Genomic DNA, 20,194 nt, shown 5'->3' on the forward strand with positions numbered 1-20,194 from the left:
TAACTACTTTTAGCAGGACACCTGAAACACAGGAGGCATACAGAAGTTGTTCCTCTCTGATGAAATATCCACATAGCATTGCGCTCCCGCTGCACTTACCGTGAGCCACCATGCCTCTGAGGCTGTCTGCTGCAAAAAGCCCGCTTTCCAGATATTTCCAATCTCTGCACAGCTGTTCAGCACGAGCGTTTGGGTAAGATAAATCCGAATGTGGAAGAAGAGCTGTGAAAGTAGGGTGCGGGTGATAAAAGATAAAATATATTTGTTGCTTTTCCAGCGCCGGAGCCGCCTGCCTCGGCTCGGTGAATTTAAAAGGTCGCAGCTGTCTGACTCTGAAGGATTTCAGCTCAGATGAAATCAAGAAGCTGCTGTGGGTCTCCGGAGACCTCAAGCATCGGATCAAGCACGAAAAACAGGTATTTAACTTTAATTGCAAAACTTCAGTACTTATAGTTGGTGTACTCTGTGGTCTCTGGATGTGTAATTAAGAGTCATTTCTATTTCAGTATTTGCCTCTTCTACAAGGAAAGTCGATTGCAATGATATTTGAGAAGAGGAGCACCAGAACAAGAATGTCCACAGAAACAGGTGTCAGTTTTTCTATGCAAACATATGCATGACGTGGCTCAGGGTATGGGATTTGACAGAGGCAAGATATTTCATTGCTATATGTAGTGGTGTGGAAAGGCTTTTGTCCCCCTATTCTGATTTCCTATTTTTTTGTTTGTCACATTTAAAATTTTCAGCTCATCAAACAAATTTAAATATTAGACAAAGATAACGCAAGTAAACGCAAAATGCAATTTCTAAATAAAGGTGTTTGTTAAGAGGAAAAAATCCAAACCTACATGACCCTGTATGAAAAATTATTGCCCAATAAAACCTAATAACTGGTTGGGCCACTTTTAGTAGCAACAACTTAAATTAGGTGTTTGCGATAACTGGCAATGAGTCTTTCACTGCACCGTGGAGGAATTTCAGCCGCTGATCTTTGCAGAATTGTTGTAATTCTGCCACATTAGAGGGTTTTTGAGCATGAGCCGCCTTTATACGGTCACGCCACAGCATCTCAATCAGATTCAGTCTTCATTTTGTTTTGCTTGTGTATCTTTATATTTTTCATGTGTTTGGTTACTCATATATTTCAGGGGTTTTTTTTTTCCTAATAGTCATTCTTTTTTATTTAATATTATGTTAAATTAATGGAAACTTGCTTCCACCACTGAAAAAAACAACATTTTTTTCTGTAAGTCACAAATTTAGGTTGTTATTGTGTATAAATTGAGCAATGAAAGTGATTCTGAAATTTGCTGTGTGTTTCTTTATGCATATAATGGATGCTTTCTCCCATTGGAAAAACAACAACAAAACACACACAAAAACATTGTTGTTATCCACAACTGCACACCTTCATGACGACCGTAACGAAACTTGGAATTTTCTTAACCTTAATTTAAAAATTTCAAGTTATTTCGTTCAATTTAGACGTTTTTAGTTAACTATGTCAAGATGCGAAATTAATAAGTTACACAATCTTTTGATAATAACCCAAAATTTTTATTTGTTTTATTTTTTCAGAGGCAGAAAGTTGAAGTTTTTCCATAATTACTGTTTCAATTATACATCCCAATATTTGCTTTGTAGCTTTTTATTTGTTAGTTAGCTTTTTTATTATTTATATGTATTAACTGAATCATTCTTGATTTAATATTGGCATAGATCCATACAGTTACACCCTACAGTGAGTAATATGGTCTTGTCACATCAGGCCAAAGTCAGTCTTTGTTTACATAGATGACATGTATGAATGAATGCTTGCTTTATTTCACTGATGAAAACATGCTAATGTAGCTTTACCTATAGGGATTAAAAGTACAATGGTTTTAACAGTGGTATCTTACTGCATGGAAGGTCATTAAGCCAATAATTACATAAATTAAAAAACTATCCTTGTGCAGGAGCCCGGCTAATGCCATTCAGTGCAGTCATTGTTAATGTAGTCACAAAAGAACTGCTGAAAGGCGACTTTCAGTACAAACCCCCACCAAAACACTGATCAGCACTCCTCATTTCCCCTCTCCACCACCCCCACACTCCCCTTAGTGTGCACTCCTCTATATATTCCTGCCTGCACATTTACTTTAAGTACACTTTTTAAAGCACTAGTTGACTTTTAGGGAAACTAAAAGTACCTTAATCTTGTAACTCCAGGATTTTCTCTGCTGGGTGGACACCCCTGTTTCCTTACCTCACAGGACATCCACCTGGGAGTGAATGAGAGCTGCACAGATACAGCCAGGTGAGCTGTTGGTTTATCTCAGGGAAATAAAAGCAGCTGCAGGCTTTAACCTTTTCTATAGCAGTCTCCTCATGATTTTCATTGTTGTATGTAATTGCTGAAGAAGAAACGCAGTTTTTCTCAACAAGATTTCCCTCCTGGCTCAGTATATAAACCACAAAGTCCTTGTGCATGTCTGATCTTTCACAACAGGGTCCTCTCTGGATTCTGTGATGTTGTCTTGGCTCGTGTTTACAAGCACTCGATGCTGGAGGAGCTAGATAGGGAGGCTTCAATCCCCATCATTAACGGACTGTCAGATCTGTATCACCCAATCCAGATTCTGGCTGACTTCCTCACCTTACAGGTACTCTTACCCTGTGGTATTCTGCAATTTTAATGCACTAGTTGATAACCATGCAGTACCTGTTTTCTTTAAATCCAGGAGCATTACGGATCCCTTAATGGTCTAACGGTGAGCTGGATTGGAGATGGCAACAATGTTCTCCACTCCTTCATGATGACTGCAGCCAAACTCGGAGTTCATCTTAAGGTTGCTACACCGAAGGTTGGTTTCTTATTGCGCTATTGGATGCATGTGATCTCTTTGTTACTCTGGTCTTTGTATCTTATGTGTTTTTGTGTAGTTTGAGGTTAAAGGCAGGCAGTCAGCCTTGAGCTTCTTATCTGCGCACTTCTTGTGTCAGTAAGATAAAGTCATATCTTTGTGTTCAGGGGTACGAGCCAGACAAGGGCGTTACTGAAGAGGCACACAGGCTCGCCAAACAGGTGAGGTCCTCTAAAACCTGCCATTAATGTCTTCTAGTTTCAAGTATTCTGCCAAGGTTAATGTTAATAAATAATATTATATTCTGTCTCAGCATGGTACTCAGTTGATTCTGACCTCTGACCCCATGGAGGCTGCCCGTGACAGCAATGTCTTGGTCACTGACACCTGGGTCAGTATGGGACAGGAAGAGGAGAAGAAAAAGAGGCTAAAAGACTTCCATGGATACCAGATTTCTATGCAGGTAAAGAAGGACATTACTTTCAGCCAAGTAGTTACTCTCACCTTTTTACCTGTTTTTAAACACTAATATTTTTCAGATAAAAATCATTTATTTGCTATATGTTTGGGTGTGTATATGTGTATTAATGATACATGAATATATAACAAATCACGGAAAAGTATTGTTCTTGTTTTTTTAGATAAAGACAAGAAAACTGTATAAAAATGGTTTTTGAGAAAGTTTTGTTTTTATGCATCATGTCACCACCTATTGAAACTGGTTTTAAATGGTTTTAGTTTAGTTTTTCTGCGTATACAGGGAGTGCAGAATTATTAGGCAAGTTGTATTTTTGAGGAATAATTTTATTATTGAACAACAACCATGTTCTCAATGAACCCAAAAAACTCATTAATATCAAAGCTGAATGTTTTTGGAAGTAGTTTTTAGTTTGTTTTTAGTTTTAGCTATTTTAGGGGGATATCTGTGTGTGCAGGTGACTATTAATGTGCATAATTATTAGGCAACTTAACAAAAAACAAATATATACCCATTTCAATTATTGATTTTTACCAGTGAAACCAATATAACATCTCCACATTCACAAATATACATTTCTGACATTCAAAAACAAAACAAAAACAAATCAGCGACCAATATAGCCACCTTTCTTTGCAAGGACACTCAAAAGCCTGCCATCCATGGATTCTGTCAGTGTTTTGATCTGTTCACCATCAACATTGCGTGCAGCAGCAACCACAGCCTCCCAGACACTGTTCAGAGAGGTGTACTGTTTTCCCACCTTGTAAATCTCACATTTGATGATGGACCACAGGTTCTCAATGGGGTTCAGATCAGGTGAACAAGGAGGCCATGTCATTAGTTTTTCTTCTTTTATACCCTTTCTTGCCAGCCACGCTGTGGAGTACTTGGACGCGTGTGATGGAGCATTGTCCTGCATGAAAATCATGTTTTTCTTGAAGGATGCAGACTTCTTCCTGTACCACTGCTTGAAGAAGGTGTCTTCCAGAAACTGGCAGTAGGACTGGGAGTTGAGCTTGACTCCATCCTCAACCCGAAAAGGCCCCACAAGCTCATCTTTGATGATACCAGCCCAAACCAGTACTCCACCTCCACTTTGCTGGCGTCTGAGTCGGACTGGAGCTCTCTACCCTTTACCAATCCAGCCACGGGCCCATCCATCTGGCCCATCAAGACTCACTCTCATTTCATCAGTCCATAAAACCTTAGAAAAACCAGTCTTGAGATATTTCTTGGCCCAGTCTTGACGTTTCAGCTTGTGTGTCTTGTTCAGTGGTGGTCGTCTTTCAGCCTTTCTTACCTTGGCCATGTCTCTGAGTATTGCACACCTTGTGCTTTTGGGCACTCCAGTGATGTTGCAGCTCTGAAATATGGCCAAACTGGTGGCATCTTGGCAGCTGCACGCTTGACTTTTCTCAGTTCATGGGCAGTTATTTTGCACCTTGGTTTTTCCACACGCTTCTTGCGACCCTGTTGACTATTTTGAATGAAACGCTTGATTGTTCGATGATCACGCTTCAGAAGCTTTGCAATTTTGAGACTGCTGCATCCCTCTGCAAGATATCTCACTATTTGTGACTTTTCTGAGCCTGTCAAGTCCTTCTTTTGACCCATTTTGCCAAAGGAAAGGACGTTGCCTAATAATTATGCACACCTGATATAGGGTGTTGATGTCATTAGACCACACCCCTTCTCATTACAGAGATGCACATCACCTAATATGCTTAATTGGTAATAGGCTTTCGAGCCTATACAGCTTGGAGTAAGACAACATGCATGAAGAGGATGATGTGGACAAAATACTCATTTGCCTAATAATTCTGCACTCCCTGTAGTATACACAGTTAGATACTTTCATATTAAGAAAACAAGTTCAAGGAAGGGAAGGAAAGTCTAAGTCACATCCCTGAAAATCCTTACACTCCATGGACGATAACACTTACCCGTGGTTTGATGCCCTTCTGTTACAGACAGGAAGTGTGGCCAAGTCAGACTGGACCTTCCTGCACTGTCTCCCTCGGAAAATGGAGGAGGTGGATGATCAGGTGTTCTACTCATCCCGTTCTCTCGTTTTTTCGGAGGCAGAGAATAGAAAATGGACCATCATGGTGGGCTGAAATGTTAACGCACAATGTGCTGTTTGAGTTTGTTTTAATCCCCTTTTAACTCCAGTTTAATTTTCTTTCAACTGACCATCACAACTGTCTTCTGTCTTTCAGGGCCTCATTGTTTCTCTTCTGACCGACTACACGCCACAGATCCCCATGCTGAAGTTTTAACATCAGTTATTAAGAGGGACTAAGCTTTTCTGTGGCATGGGATGACTTCAAAGAAGACTTTTGCAATGCTGTCATATTGTAACTTCAGGATAGAGCTGCCATGTGGGAGCGTGGGGCTGTGGTGTGCTTCTGTTTATGTGTAGTAGGTCTGTGTGTCAAAGTGCAGAGAACCCAGGAATTCCCAGGACTCGCTTATTGCTCACAGTTCTTATTTCACTCTTGTGTGATGTGTCACCACAGCTGCCTTAAAACTTCAGTGACGATGAAGAACTAGAGGTTAATCCATAAATAAAATACCCCCACTGATTTTGTAAATGTTTAGTGCATATCTGGAATTTGCAATACACCAATGATACAGAGATACTGTTTAATAAAATGTATTTTGTGACCAAGGGCCTCACTTGAAGCCACTTCAGTCAATTGTTCAATTACTTTTAAGCCTCTGAAAATGGGGAAGTCTATAAAAATGCACAATATTTTATCATAAAACCCTGTAAGTTTAAGCTGAAAGCCTGCACTCACAAAATCACACTATGACACCGCTTTATATACTACACTTGCAGAACTAAACATGTTATGTGCTATTGGCTGAGTGCGCCCCCTATGGGATGGAGCCATGAAGCCTTCAGAGTTTTTTCATTGGATAAGCGGAGGTGACGTTTTAGTGCGGGAAGCTATGATCTACGTGGGTGGTCCAGCTGGATAAAACGATGCAGCTCAGTAATTCATTCATAAACAAGCCGGCCTGTCATCAAGTAAACACTCACGCACACATTCACATGGCTTTGTAAACACTACTATAAACGCACACGGTGCGTGTGGCATCCGCGAAAGAATACACTATACTTTCATCGTTGTTCTGCACTTGTCATAAGGATTTGATCACAACAAACTCCACACGGTTAAATTAAATAACGTAAGCTGGTTCAATGGCAATATGAAAGCAAGACAATGCTCTTAAGCGACCACCCACGTACGGAAGGAGACTGCTCGGGGAGGGAGTCGAAGCTGAGGTGGGAGGTGGATGGGGAGGAGGACGCCATTGCAGCCGCAGCTGGCCGTTTGTGAGTCGGCGGAGGAGAGAGACATTACCAAAGTGAACAATGTCGACTGGCTTTCAGGGATTTCCCTGGCTCGGCTCTCTCTTCTGGGGCTGTGGTGTGGAAACAGAGGAGTAAGATGGACGTTTTATCCCCGTCGAGAGTGAAAATGTGGAGCCGCAGCGCTGAGCCTAAGCAGGTCAAAAAAAAAGAGCCGAGTTTCAGGGGGGACAATGGGGGAAAGTTTTGGCTAACTAACGGTAGTTTTAGCTAATGTTAGCGTTACCGCTAACTCACCGTGCTGCACCTTCTTCACATGTGCAAGATGCAGTTTTATTTTGTATTTTTTTTACTTCCATATTCACGCTAAATCAAAAGGTTAACACTAACAGGGAAACAAAATAGTGAGCTTTAACAACAATTACGCTTTTCCGATGCGAAATAATGTGCAAAGATAATGCTTTCCACTAGTGAAAGGCTTTAACTGTGACCGAAGACTGTTTAATAGTGAAAAGTTTACCCTGGCTGTAAACAGTCTTTTAACGTGGTGAAATCTAGTGTTCAAATCCTCTATAGTTTTTTAAAACTGCAGTAAATTGTTGCTGGAGTTATTGTTATACATTAGTAGAGTTATATTGCTAGTACATAAACACGTATGGTGGGAGGTGGTACAGTAACCAGTGTTTGTTAGTTTTATTTCTGACATTCTTTTTCACCTGTAAACATTTACTTTTGTACTTTGAACCTTAATGTGAAACGTGTGTGTACCACTTTACTTAAAGCCGTCACTATTTAGTATTCATATGTAGCATACATATTTTATAAATATGTAAAATTTGTACCATGGAGCAAAATTTGGGCAAATCCAGGTAACTCCAGAGTTTAGCCTCGACTGTGAAGGCAGTTCACTTCTTACTGCGGTATATCCCCGTGGATGAGCTGCAGTCCTAACCTGTTCTAGATGAGGTTATGATCAAGATTAGACCTCAACCACGTCCTGTCCAGTTAGTTCTCTGGAATATATCACGCCAAGAAGAGTGATATCTACTACCTACTAGCACAAAGGGTGCTAGTAGGTAGTAGGAAGATCTGAGGTCTTTATCTTTCTCTAAAGACCATCTGTAATTAATATTTAGTCTTAGATGCATCTTTATTCTGTAATGTTAGTTTTCTCTGTTGGCTGTAAACAATTCTGCAACTTGTTGTTGTTGTTTTTGTTCTATAAGCATAAATATTTGATGTCAAACCAGGGCATCTGTTTGGGGATTGAACTTGGCTGTAGATTAGTTTGAATTCGTTTTTTTGCGTTTATTCTTTTCTCACAGAGCGTTAAACACTATTGATAGTTTGTCTGCAGCAGCTGTATTATGTGTTTAACCTCTGAAAATGACCTGTGCATGTTTTTGATTGCTCAGATGCTTCCAACGCTTTAGATTTGATAAATCCTGGATTGACTACTTCATGTTACCCTAAGCCCGAATCCTGTTGTTGGGCTAACTAAAGCCAGATAACAATATCCTGCGTATGTTATCAAACTTGCTTCATAGTACAGGTCCCTGGTCTTTGCTATTAGTTTTTGTGCTGCAGAAAATAGTAAAATCCATGAGTTGAGTTCCAGCTGCATGAATGTAGATTGAGGGTTGAAGGGTTGTTTTTCGCTGTAATTCATGATATTGTTTTGTTTTTTTCTTTGTCTTAGTTTGGCAATTTATTTTGTCTAATAATGCCTTCTCCTCAGCAGTCCCCCACCATTCCTTCACCAGTCCGGTGGCCCAGCTTCTCACCATGAACACGAGCAGGAACTGTACCACAGTGGGGAATGGCGAGGGTCTGGCTGCCCTGGAGTCAGTCTCCATTGTGACCATCACGCTGCTCGCCTGCCTCGGGAACTTTCTGATTGTGGCAACCCTTTATCGCAGGCCTTATCTGCTCACACCCAGCAACAAGTTTGTGTTCAGCCTGACTCTGTCCAACCTGCTGCTGTCCGTGCTGGTGCTACCGTTTGTAGCTGTGAGCTCAGCAAAGAGAGAGTGGATGTTTGGGGTGGTGTGGTGCAACTTCACCGCCCTGCTCTATCTCCTCATCAGCTCTGCCAGCATGCTTACCCTTGGAGCTATCGCTATCGACAGGTTAGTGCCAGATTATACTGTATTATATTGTAGCCCTATAATCAATCTAAGCATTTAACTTGAATTCTTTTAAAAAGTGAGCCCTTACACTGACATTAGGACATATGGTTCCCTCCAGCGGAGAACCTGTAGCCCATTTTTGGTCTCTGCTAATTTCTGAGAAAGATTTAGCTGATTAATGCATCGCTATATTATTAATTTATCCCAGATGTTGGGAGATTCTGGCATCAAATGGACTAGAGCATGAAATTTAGTGTTGCTTTAAGTCCTGAAGCTGAACGTAACCAAGACAGTAAAGTTACAGTAAGCATAGGAAACTGAAGGTTAGCAATTTTCCACTTCAAGCTCAGATGAATGTTATGCTGAATAAAGTTTTAAAAAATGCTCTTGGTGCATTTCCCTCTAACGTCACACTCTTGTAAATAAGAGAGGTTAACCACAGACTTAATTTGTGGTATTTTCCTGTAGATTTCTCTGATCAGGTGATGAGCATGGGCTTAAATGCTTGAACTTTAAATGCCTGCTTAAACAAATACATGGAATAAAGCCAGTAAACATATTGCACAAAATTTATAGACAAAAAGTTATAGATATTTTAAGGCACTTTATTTATTCCAACAACAAAAAAAACATCTTTGATATTTGGGGTTTCCTAGTTTTCATTTTCTGGTTCCAGTTTTTAGACTCGATCGTATTTTGCCAATATTTTGTGCAAGTACTTTGTGTAATAACAAACTCAAATGGTTATTCAGACACAAAGTTCAGTTTATTTTGCTTTGCTTGTAAGAAGGGGAGAATTGTTAATTAATTTTGGTAATCAAAAAATATACAGTAACATACGATACCATCTCAGAAAATGTCCTTCCAGCCCCATTATTTGTCCATCAAACATTCCCCGGCTGTGAGGTTTTCTCTATGTATCCATGTTTTGTTTGATTGCAAATTTAAATTCTTTGGGTTGTGGCTTATTTGTTCAGAAAACCATGCAATTAGGAGACACCTTTGGGACTCGAGGAAATTGTTAGCAGCTGTTCTGTTGTTTTCCTAAATGCTAGAAAACGCCTGAAATGATTAATCTGATGTTCAGACCAATAATCAACAATTGAATGACTTTTGAGATTAACACTAAAGTTTCAGCACTTATAATAACTTCTTATCCACATGCACTGCCTTTCAGATTTTCTGGAGCTACTTTTAAACCGCTGCAGTTGAATACTGTTTTAATTCTGTTGGGTGTCGCAGAGCTACCGAGAGCTACTGTAAATTTTCTGTGTAGCGCACAGTTCCTGCTGTTCTCACTGCTCACCTAATTATCCTCAGCATCCTTTGGGAATTTTAGATTACAGAGCCTGTTTTTGTTCTTCTGCCAAGCCCGTCTGTTCTCTTCTGTTTGCAGCTTTTAGGAAAACATTTCACAGGATTGTCGGGGAGAGAGAAAAGTGCAGCTTTTAGCTTTTGTATCACTGACTCCAATCTCAGCAGCCTGTGTGCTAGTCTGATCAAAAGTCTCCCTGGAGGACGGTGTTGAGTTCCTGTTGTGCAGATTTCTTCATCGTGCTCATGTCTCCTCACAACAGGTACTACGCCGTGCTCTACCCGATGATCTACCCCATGAAGATCACAGGCAACCGGGCGGTTGTCGTCATCGCCTACGTGTGGTTTCACTCGTTGGTAGGCTGCCTGCCTCCTCTGTTCGGCTGGTCCTCCTTTGAGTTCGACTGCTTCAAGTGGACGTGCGTGGCGTCGTGGCACAGAGAGCCGAGCTACACGGCCTTCTGGGTCACCTGGTGCATCCTCCCACCCTTCTTCATTATGCTGGCGTGTTACGGTGTCATTTTCCGCGTAGCCCGCATGAAAGCCCGCAAAGTTCACTGTGGGACTGTTGTTGTGGCCCAGGACGACTCCACTGGAGCCCAGAGGAACGGGCGTAAGAACTCGAGCACCTCGACTTCCTCTAATGGAAGTCGGCGGAGCCTCGTGTACGCAGGGAGTCAGTGCAAGGCTTTAGTCACCATCTTAGTGGTGATTGGCACCTTCCTCATGACCTGGGGGCCATACGTTGGGGTGGTGGGCACTGAGGCCTTGTGGGGTCAGGGCAGCGTGTCTCAGTGGGTGGAGACTCTGGTAGCGTGGCTGTCTTTCTGCAGCGCGGTGTGCCACCCACTCATCTATGGCCTGTGGAATAAAACTGTGAGGAAGGAGCTGCTGGGGATGTGCTTTGGAGATCGGTACTACAGAGAGTCGTTTGCCACGCGCCAAAGGACGTCCCGCCTCTTCAGCATCTCCAACAGAATCACAGGTGGGACTATAGCTGGGGCTCTCTGTGTCATGCAGATGTGTGTGTATGTTGCTGGTTTTATCTTTAGTAAATGCATAAGGCTGGTTTAGATTTATATTCCTGCGGGATGTGATGATCTCATGAGAATTTGTGTTTTCAGACTTGGGGATGTCCCCACACCTGACTGCCATGCTCGCGGGTGGAGGACAGCTGTTGGCCCCAGGAAGCAGCACAGGAGACACTGGCTTCAGTTTCACTCAGGACTCATGTAAGTTGCACACGGAAAGGGGGAAATAATTGCTTCATATCAAAAACTCCAAGCAATCCTCAAGTGCTGCCAAGAGCATGCCAAAGCAACAGGTGGCGATATAACCCTAAGCGTGAAGAAATGTACTATGTACTAATAAAAACGGTGCACAGTCTGATGTCCACATTTAAGTGCAGAAACTAAGATTTTGGAAAAACTTCATCCTGGCAGGAGTTTTTCAGTGGTCGAAAGGCAAATACACAGAAAAGCCATATTTACCAAAACACCCATGTACGTGTAGATGTAGCACAAGCTGTCTTACCATTGTGTCCATTTTTTATTTATTTATTTATTTTTACAAACAGGACATGATATTAGTGCATCTAATTAAAATTCATACATTTCCGAACCTGATCTTTCAGCAGCTCCTCTGTTTTCTTTTTTGCCTGCGTTGTGAGCTTTTGTATCCACAACACTGTTGTTTCAATTCGTTTTTATAGGGAGTTGATTAACTTCAATAATCATTGCAGAAAAATTATAAGTGTATGAAAAATTTAAATTTAGTAAAAAAAAAAAAAAAAAACCCTGCATATTATCATGCATGTCTATTAGTCCAGGGGTGCTGGAGCCTATTTCACCTGCCAAAGGGTCAAAAGGTTGGGTAGACCCTGGATGCAGATGAGGATCTGAAAAAAATGACAATTTGTCATGTGTACCTTATTATTATCTCTTCTATGTAGACTTTACAGATCCCCAACCCCGAGACTGAGGCAGTTTGATGATTGTAGGATTATCGTGTATTTTATCCCTGCAGACTCATGAATAAAATGAAACATCCCTCAAAAGGTTGATTCTGTTCATCTGGACGTAGAATTTTTCAGTGGGAGAAAGGTTTCGTCACTCATCCAAGTGACTTCTTCAGTCTCAGCTGACTGCAGGTTACCCCAATCTTATAAACAGTACATTTGCATAATGATTGAAACTAGCACCACTGAAGGAACAATGGGCTGGGAGGTCTGTTCCATGATCATTAATATGTAAATTCTCATGACCATTGATCAACAACTACTGATCAAAGACCAATGCACTGTTTATAAGGTTGGTCAAAATGTCAAAAGTGTTTGATTGGCCACCATAATCTGCTTAAGTTTTTAAGATGACAGAAAAACTGAAGGTATTCTGAAAGTTAAGAATATTTACATTTTTCCAGCAGCATTTGACAGCTAATCGAGCAGTTGAGATTCTTCATAAACATACAGCATTGTCACACAGTCATCAGCCTACAGAAACTTACCAGACCGTGGAGTTTGTTAAAAGAGCTCTTTCCTGCAGCAGACCGAAACACAGTGAATCACTGCTGTTTGGCTTCAAATAGAATTGAAAGCATGTTCCTATGGGTGAAATCCCTTCAGCGCCTGGTCGTTTGTTTCAGAATACTTTCGCTCTAGAAAAAAATGCTACATAAATACCTTTTCATTTAAGAACATACTGAGGGCTTATTGAGAACTTTTTGTCCAACTATGCCAAAAACATGCTGCATCGCCTAACTTTGATTTAGAATTTATGCGTTTCTAGAAAGAAAAGCAGCACTTTTTTTTTTCTCAATTTTTTTCTACAGTTAAGTTTAAAATTAAAAGAGAACAAAGCTGTAAAGATGAAGTTTGAAAGCCTTACAAACCTTACTGCATCATACACCTCTTTGTTGGGCAGCCTTTTTGTTTTCCAGCTCATGTTTTTAACTGATCCTGTAGGGAGGGCAAGTGGTGTCATGTTCAACACAAACAAATGTCTTGTGATCCACCTTTGTGTGTACATTTGTGGCCATATGGTATGAAGATGACTTTTACTGCAACTTTCCTGCAATCTCTGTTAAGTTCTGCTTGCAGTTAACTTGCAATGATCCTCTTTATTTTCCTACACAGGCACAGATGTGATGCTGCTGGATAACTTCTCCACAGATGGCTCCTCCCTCGCGCAGCACCACGGGCCTCCGTCCGGGAAAAGGAGGAGCTCAGTCACCTTTGAAGACCAGGTGGAGCATTCCAAAGGTATCCGTCATTCATTTCCCGCTTCTACAGAAGATTAGAGAGCAGGGAAAATACCTTAGACTTCACATGATACACAAATGACCAAAAAAAGAAAAGAAAAGGGACCAGGCAAGAGAATTGTTTACTGTAGCTTGTGTTTACCAAAGCTTTGACTGATGTCTGTTGATTTCCCCAGCTGAAAACACATCCTCAGTCCAGATCCACGCAGAGGTGCACAAATCTCTCGACATGTTCGCCTCCTGCTTGGCGAAAGCCATAGAGAGCGATGCTAAGCTCACCCTGTTTGGGGAGAGTTCAGCTCTGTCAGCAGGACTCCTCACAGCGAGGGCCGCACCGAGGCCCAGATACCTGGAAGGCCAGAGACTGAGGCTGGAGAGTATTGATGAAGGGATCGTTAAGGATGACAGAGGTGAAGAAGAGCAGGATGGAGAGGAGAAACCCACCTGAACAGCAGCTTTCCCACTCTTGACTAGGGATGGGTACCGGTGTTCTGACGTAAACGGTAGTAACCAGACCGAAAAGCAGCGCACATTTCAGTGCTTTATTTCGGTGCTTTTTTTTCCTGAGCTGTGATACACTTTAGATTCTAGCCAATCATTTTACGTTTCCGAGGATAGTAGGCGGGGCCAGGTACGTACGTTATTTTAGAGCAGAGCTACAGATTAAAAATGCCCAAGGCGAAGCAGTCAAAAGTCTGGCTGTACTTCACAGCAAAATATGCAAACTCAGCAGCCTGCAACAAGTGCTTCAAGCTGATACTGTGATACTGTCAAAGGAGGTAACACCTCAAATCTGATGAAACAGCTGGCGACGCATAGAGGTTTTTTTTTTTTAAAAGCCGAGAAATGCGCCGTATTTGATAGCTTGCTGCGAGACCTCACACCGAGCGCATCTACTGCGGGTGTGGTGCCTGTTATCAGACCCGGAGTTAGCAACATCCCCAAAAACACGAAGAGTAGAGTCCTGGCCCCTAGCCCTGCCAGTGTAGCAGAAATGATGACGGATGATGATGCAGCAGCAGCCGTTCTTCTCTGCGTGAGTAGCTTAATGTTGTTCGTGTGTAATTTACGTTGAGTAGGCTAACCACGTTATTACATGAATGCAGGTAAGGTGAACTAGCAAACAGCGTCGTAGTTACATGCGGCTGTCTTCTTGTTTGATGGCAGATACCCCCTTCACCCTGGCCAAAAAGGCTAAAATGACCAAAGAAAAAGAGGGAAACAGCTGAACATGAGAGGTTTTTGGACAAAGTTTGTGTTTTTTCCATTGTTTAAGCTCTGCTTCCAGCCAAGAGTGATACCATATATGCCCCATAGCTGCAGAAAAGGCTGTTATCTTTTTATAAAAAACAGCTGAACATGAGAGGTTTTTGGACCAATTTTGTGTTCTCCATTCTTTAAGCACCGTTCGAGCACCGGCACCGTTTCAAAAGTACCGATTTGGCACCGGTATCGGATAAAACCTAAACGATACCCATCCCTACTCTTGACACTGTTACAGAGCTCTGTGGTACCGCTGATGAAGTCTGCCCTCTTTACATGTGGATACTCCTTACTTGAAATTATTAGCGAACAGGAAGAGGCACGTTATTCATTCTACGATGTTGGACCCAGTGCATAGCATCAAATCTAATAGGAAGCCTTAACTACTGTAACTTCATTGGTCTGATCATTTTATTAACTTCTGCTATAATATATATTATGTTATTGTATGTTTTTAAGCTTAATAAGAAAAATTGCCTCAGTGGGCAAAATGAAAAAATAAATAAATAAAATAACAGCATCTTTTGACAGATTAGCTCTTTTCAGGTAGAATTTCTCTCCTAACATTGCACTCAGTAAATCCTCACTACAGGTTTTCCACTCACTGTGGAGAATTAGACTGTGAGGTACGTGTTTACTCAACGCAGGACAACCTGCACCTTTGTCACTCTTACTGGTACAGGATGAACTCCAGTAATTTGAATTTGCATGGGAAAGAGTCATTTTCAATATTATTATTATCACCGTCACTTTGCCTCCTGCAACAGTGAAGTTTTACTGATTTCAGAGGCATCACTGGTAGATTTGGACAAAGGAGTCGTTGAAATGGCTTTAGTTTGCAGATCAAAGTGAAATTAAGTTAGACTGAACAGCTGTTCTGTGTTCTAGTAGCTGCAGTTTCAACAGAGTCAAAGACACTTGGTATAACAACATTTACACACTTCTAAATGACCCAATTAATATGTGCACATTCCAGTGACAATGGGATGCAGTTTGCATTTTGTTCAGTGATGTTAGTAAAGGTACGGCATAACACTTTGCATATATGAACATATTCTGCCAGCAAAAAATCTAAAATGTCTGTTAATATCTGTAGTATGAATAAGGTGCCTGCTGTAAGCACGGCTGGAGGCCTGGTATTTCATGATTACGTGCGACTGTGGGCAAACAGAGTTATTGCACTTAAACACACAATGGGTACTCTTTCACTGCAGTTTCTTATCAGTGAAGACCGAATGAGCTAACAAGAAATGGAGATCATAGGAAAATGAAGTCCAGAATCAATAATCGATCTTGTTGATGTCAGAAATGTTTGTGTGTTTAGTGTTGAATCAGGAAACCTGAGCATAGGGAATATTCATTGGTACACTGGGTTGTACCTCATCTTATACACTCTCTGTATTAGGAGACAATTTTTTTTTATACATAGAGCCCAGTTGTGGTGCTTCAGTCTTACCTCGTATGTTGAACAGGTATTATGTTTGTAAGAAAAAAAATGTACACCTGAGTGATGTAACCTTTTCATATACAGTAAGTGTTAATACAAATGTTTGCATTAAATTTAGTTTTTACATAAAACATCGTTTGAATTCTTTGTCTGCTGTGAATGAGAGCTGAAGCCAAACAGCAACCAAAACATTGAATCACTGAGCTGTTTGTTTTTCTTGTTCTGCAAACAAGCCGCACAGTCAGCATCACCTACAGCTGTGTTGACAGCTTGTTACCTGGATCATAAAATACTTTATGCTGCAGGGAAGAATAAAAGCTGATACCCCAAACCTCAAGACATCAGTAACATTAGTTTATCACCTCTATAAATGTGAAATGACTTTAACGAAAATGTTCAATGTGTTTCTTCCTTAAAGAAAAAGTTCTTGTTTGAGCCCCAGATTTGGGCCTAAGGTGAAAGAACCTCTTGGTCTTCTTTCCAAAATGAGCTAAATCTGCACTCGTCTCTATCAGGCAGCCAGGAGTAATCTTTGGCTCTGATTTCACTTAATACATGTCAAACTTCTGTTTCACTCTTGTTTTTAATCACTTGTAAATTATTGCCAAGTTAAGTCCCATTGAGTTACGCTCTGAACTGGAAATTATTATTCATGTACTTATTTCATCACATGTGGATTACTGTAATTGTATTTTTACTTGTCTAAGCAAAAATGTCCTTGGAACATCTGCAGGTTTTTCAGACCACTGCTGCGAGGCTTCTCACTACATATTCCAAGTTCTCATGTCACACCATTGCTCTGCCAGCTACACTGGCTTCCCATTGATCAGAATCTGCTTTTCACTTTTAGAGCTCTTCACAGACCAGCACCTGTCCACCTTTACACCCCATACCTGCCGAGCAGGGATGCATGGAGGTAAAAGGAGGCCCCCCAGAACACTCTGCTTCTGAGCTTGAGATCTGTGGACTCTGTGGTCTCATCTTTTTAGACTTGAGGTGGGTTAATTTTTTATGTTGATTTTGTTGTTAAGCGCTTTGTGATGTTTATCTCAAAAGGTGCTATAGAATGAATCACTTTGACGAGTCACAGGGATTGCTTGTCCAAACACTGGTTCACTTTTAAGTGATTTCCACAGGAAACTGGGTTTGGACCAACAGAGCAGCTGTTCAGTAGAACTGTATGACACAGGTTTGACCCAAGAGCAGCTGCTCTGTACACCCACAACAGCTGTCAGTATCTGTCAGCAGGTGCCGTCTGTTGCTGAAGTCAAACACTTAGTCTAAATTTTCCATCCAAACCCAAGTGCAGATATATTTGAGATACCATTTGGCTTTATTTTTTCCAGGTTTTGTAAAACATATTTTTGGGGAGAAGATCCACAGCTTTCTTCCCCCGCCCCCCTTTCTTCTTCTTCTTTATCAACAAGAAAATTAAAGCATCCGTGTTTTACTTTATGTCTGTATTCACATGCGTAACTGCCGGAGCAGCACATCAACATTTCTCAGCTGTGCTACAGTTTCAAAAACGTCAAACGTTAACACTGATCAAAGCTCACCTTCTCCTAACAAAATAATATTGCACTTAAACTTTCACACCAGCCACCACTTTTCCTCACACTTATATTTTGACGTCCTTGCCTTTACATTCACACAAATATAGTTTATCCTCATACAGACACATCAGTAAGAAAGTCTTCTTAAAAAACACAAGGGGCTAGAAATTACACTAATTTTCAAAAGGAAGTTTTTCTACACTATACTTGTACAAATCTCGGGTATTTTTCAAGTGCTATACAGCAAGAAGAAATAGTGTTTATTTTAAAATAAAATTCCAGCTGGCTACTGCTCGTCCTCGTTTTCCTGGCCTGAGCCTTCGGAGCGATCGCCTTCTACTCGATCTGCAAAGAGGAAGAGGCAAATATTAAAGAGAGGCTGAGATTGGTCTAACAAAAACAGCGTGCTACATGCGTGTGTGTGTGTGTGTGTGTGTGTACCTGATCTGATGTGGTTGAGGGAGGCCAACATTCGAAGCATGAAAGAGGCCGGGACTGTGATCGTGTTTCTCGTTTCCTCCAACATCAGCTCATTCCGAGTGATGACCTTGACGAGAAGAGAAGAAGAAAGGTTTTACGGTGGGTTTGGTTTTTTTTTCTTTTCTTTTCTGTGGGTTGACTCTACCTCCTCAGCGAGGACTCTGTTGAAAGACGGCGATGCTTCCAGTGGCGACCAAATCTTGATATCATAATCTATCCCTGAAGAAGCCAGAACTGAAACAAAGCAGGAAATGAGAGCAATGTCAACAAGTGAAGAAACATCGTCCGGGTTCAGGCGGGACATCCGCGGGACTCACTGGGGTCGTAAGGGTGCGGCTGCAGGCAGTTGACCACGTGGTTGTCGGCTTCAAGTAGCATGAGGTGCTCTGCGGTGTGTCTGTCCCAAATGAAGATGTGGCCGCAGTCTGAACCACTCATCACAAAGTTGTTGCCCCAGAAACACGACTCCTTTATCTACACACAGTTAAAAGGGAACATTGAGTATTTTGGAAACTGTACTCTTCAAATTTCACAGTCTGACAACAGTTAAAACACTGATATCAGAGCCAATGGATTAATATGAGTTCAGACTAATACAACACGCGTGGCCCGAGGTATACCATTGTCCTGGAGTTGCGGTGGCCTTTGTAGACCATTTTGACTGAAGGTCTCCTGATATTCTGAGTCTCGCTCTCCTCCATCTCCCTCCTTTCTTTCCTCCTGCGGAACAGCTCCTGAATACGAGCTGCTGCTGATTGTCTAAGAAAAACAAAACAAAAAAGAAGAAAGAAACCCCAGACTCATACATGTGCCTGAAAGCAAACAAACCCATGCTGTCAGTGCTGCCTCAAGTCTCATGCTTCAGACCCAAGCTACACGGATATTTTTTTTTAAACCATTAACAAGATTGTAACAAACAAGCTCCAAGCGAGAAAGCAGCCACTTGCAAGCGAAAGCACCTGCCTGATCCATCATAACCGACTCAAGCCAATAAAAGTTTGTTCTTCTCAACCTTAGAGTGACTTCAACCAGATATACACTGTAACAGTATTGTACACAAAGCTAAATCCAGAAATGTTTTAATGATACAATTTTCATAATTTTGACCAGACAAGCCACCAGAATAGATCTGAAAAATAAAAGAGAGAGGGGGCAAGAAAGACATAAAGCAAGTGTAGCCTTTCAACTTTAATTTGAGGAAGGTAATGGGTTAGCATTTATGGAATTATGCACACTGCCTAATTTTGGGGTTGTCAACTAAATAATTCACTCAATTGGCATAGAAAAAATGTTATTACTACTTGAATTTAACAAATAAATAAATAGTCTAGAGGGGATTCCATTCTTGGCATTTGCATTTGGAAGCTGTTGCAGTAAAACCATAACACGGGCTCAAAGAAGCTCTAAATGAAAGGAAAACAGGCCACCATTAGGCTGTGACACTACGAGTGGCCTAATAAACAGCCTGGATGATTACAGGATGAAGAACTCCACCACCAGAACGTCTGGTCGAGTGAAGAACTCTCAGCCACATGCAGTAAAGATCACGTCTTCATGGTCTCCTTCACGTATCCAGTAGTCATGGAACACGACTGCAGAGACAGCAACTGGCTTCCTCCATCAATCCCAGCTCTCAGACGCTCTCCCATCTCTTCTTCTGCCTCCTTGCAAAATTGTTTTGCAAGGAAGACCACGTTACATAACCACACAATCTCATTTCATTATTAATTTCTTCACTACAGACAGAAGCTCTTCTGGAACTAGTGGCTTGCGTCAGGTAGGGGGTGTAACAGGGAGGTGATGGGTAAATGATAAATGGACTGATTCTTATGTAGCGTTTTTCTACTCTCCTGGAAGTACTCAAAGCGCTTTTTACAACATGCCTCATTCACCCATTCACACCCACTCATACAAGCACTTCCCTTCTGTACTTAAGTGCAATCTAAGCATTCACACACAGATGGACGCATCGGAGAGCAACTTGGGCCGCATGCCCAAGGATACTTGGCATGCAGACTGGGGAAGCCAAAGATCGAACCAACCTTCCAGTCAGTAGCTGATCTGCGCTACCACCTGAGCCACAGCCACCCCACATGGGGAGGTC

At 41.5% G+C, this 20,194-nt stretch overlaps 3 protein-coding genes across 11 annotated transcripts in view; 2 read left to right on the forward strand and 1 right to left on the reverse strand.

Moving 5' to 3' along the window:
* Positions 1-51: 51 nt before the first annotated feature.
* Positions 52-6,017, forward strand: otc (ornithine transcarbamylase). The gene is made up of 10 exons (XM_080903636.1): positions 52-193; positions 278-416; positions 507-588; positions 2,212-2,299; positions 2,492-2,645; positions 2,724-2,846; positions 3,014-3,067; positions 3,160-3,309; positions 5,298-5,435; positions 5,547-6,017. Exons 1-10 carry the CDS (start codon positions 111-113, stop codon positions 5,604-5,606), a joined length of 1,071 nt encoding a protein of 356 aa, XP_080759762.1. The 5' UTR covers positions 52-110; the 3' UTR covers positions 5,607-6,017.
* A 513-nt stretch (positions 6,018-6,530) lies between these two features.
* Positions 6,531-13,795, forward strand: gpr161b (G protein-coupled receptor 161b; the record flags this gene model as incomplete). 2 transcript variants are annotated; one of them, XM_080904098.1, is made up of 6 exons in its annotated part: positions 6,531-6,845; positions 8,385-8,775; positions 10,353-11,074; positions 11,214-11,321; positions 13,223-13,348; positions 13,524-13,795. In XM_080904098.1, the coding sequence occupies exons 2-6, from the start codon at positions 8,432-8,434 to the stop codon at positions 13,793-13,795; spliced, it is 1,572 nt and encodes a 523-aa protein (XP_080760224.1). In that variant the 5' UTR covers positions 6,531-6,845; positions 8,385-8,431. The 2 variants fall into 2 exon arrangements, with proteins under 2 accessions (XP_080760224.1, XP_080760223.1); XM_080904097.1 differs by having other exon boundaries at positions 6,540-6,845; positions 8,388-8,775.
* Positions 13,736-20,194, reverse strand: part of dcaf6 (ddb1 and cul4 associated factor 6) — a 30,013-nt gene continuing 23,554 nt past the window's right edge. For all 8 annotated transcript variants that reach the window (XM_080904091.1, XM_080904090.1, XM_080904092.1 and 5 more), the window contains 5 exons: positions 18,711-18,849; positions 18,408-18,564; positions 18,236-18,324; positions 18,052-18,157; positions 13,736-17,955 (listed from right to left, as the gene is read on the reverse strand). In XM_080904091.1, coding sequence (XP_080760217.1) covers positions 17,897-17,955; positions 18,052-18,157; positions 18,236-18,324; positions 18,408-18,564; positions 18,711-18,849 — 550 coding nt within the window. In that variant the 3' untranslated portion in view covers positions 13,736-17,896. The remainder of the gene's footprint in view (positions 17,956-18,051; positions 18,158-18,235; positions 18,325-18,407; positions 18,565-18,710; positions 18,850-20,194) is intronic.

This window comes from Rhamphochromis sp. 'chilingali' (assembly GCF_963969265.1).
Source record: "Rhamphochromis sp. 'chilingali' genome assembly, chromosome: 14".
NCBI lineage: Eukaryota > Metazoa > Chordata > Actinopteri > Cichliformes > Cichlidae > Rhamphochromis > Rhamphochromis sp. 'chilingali'.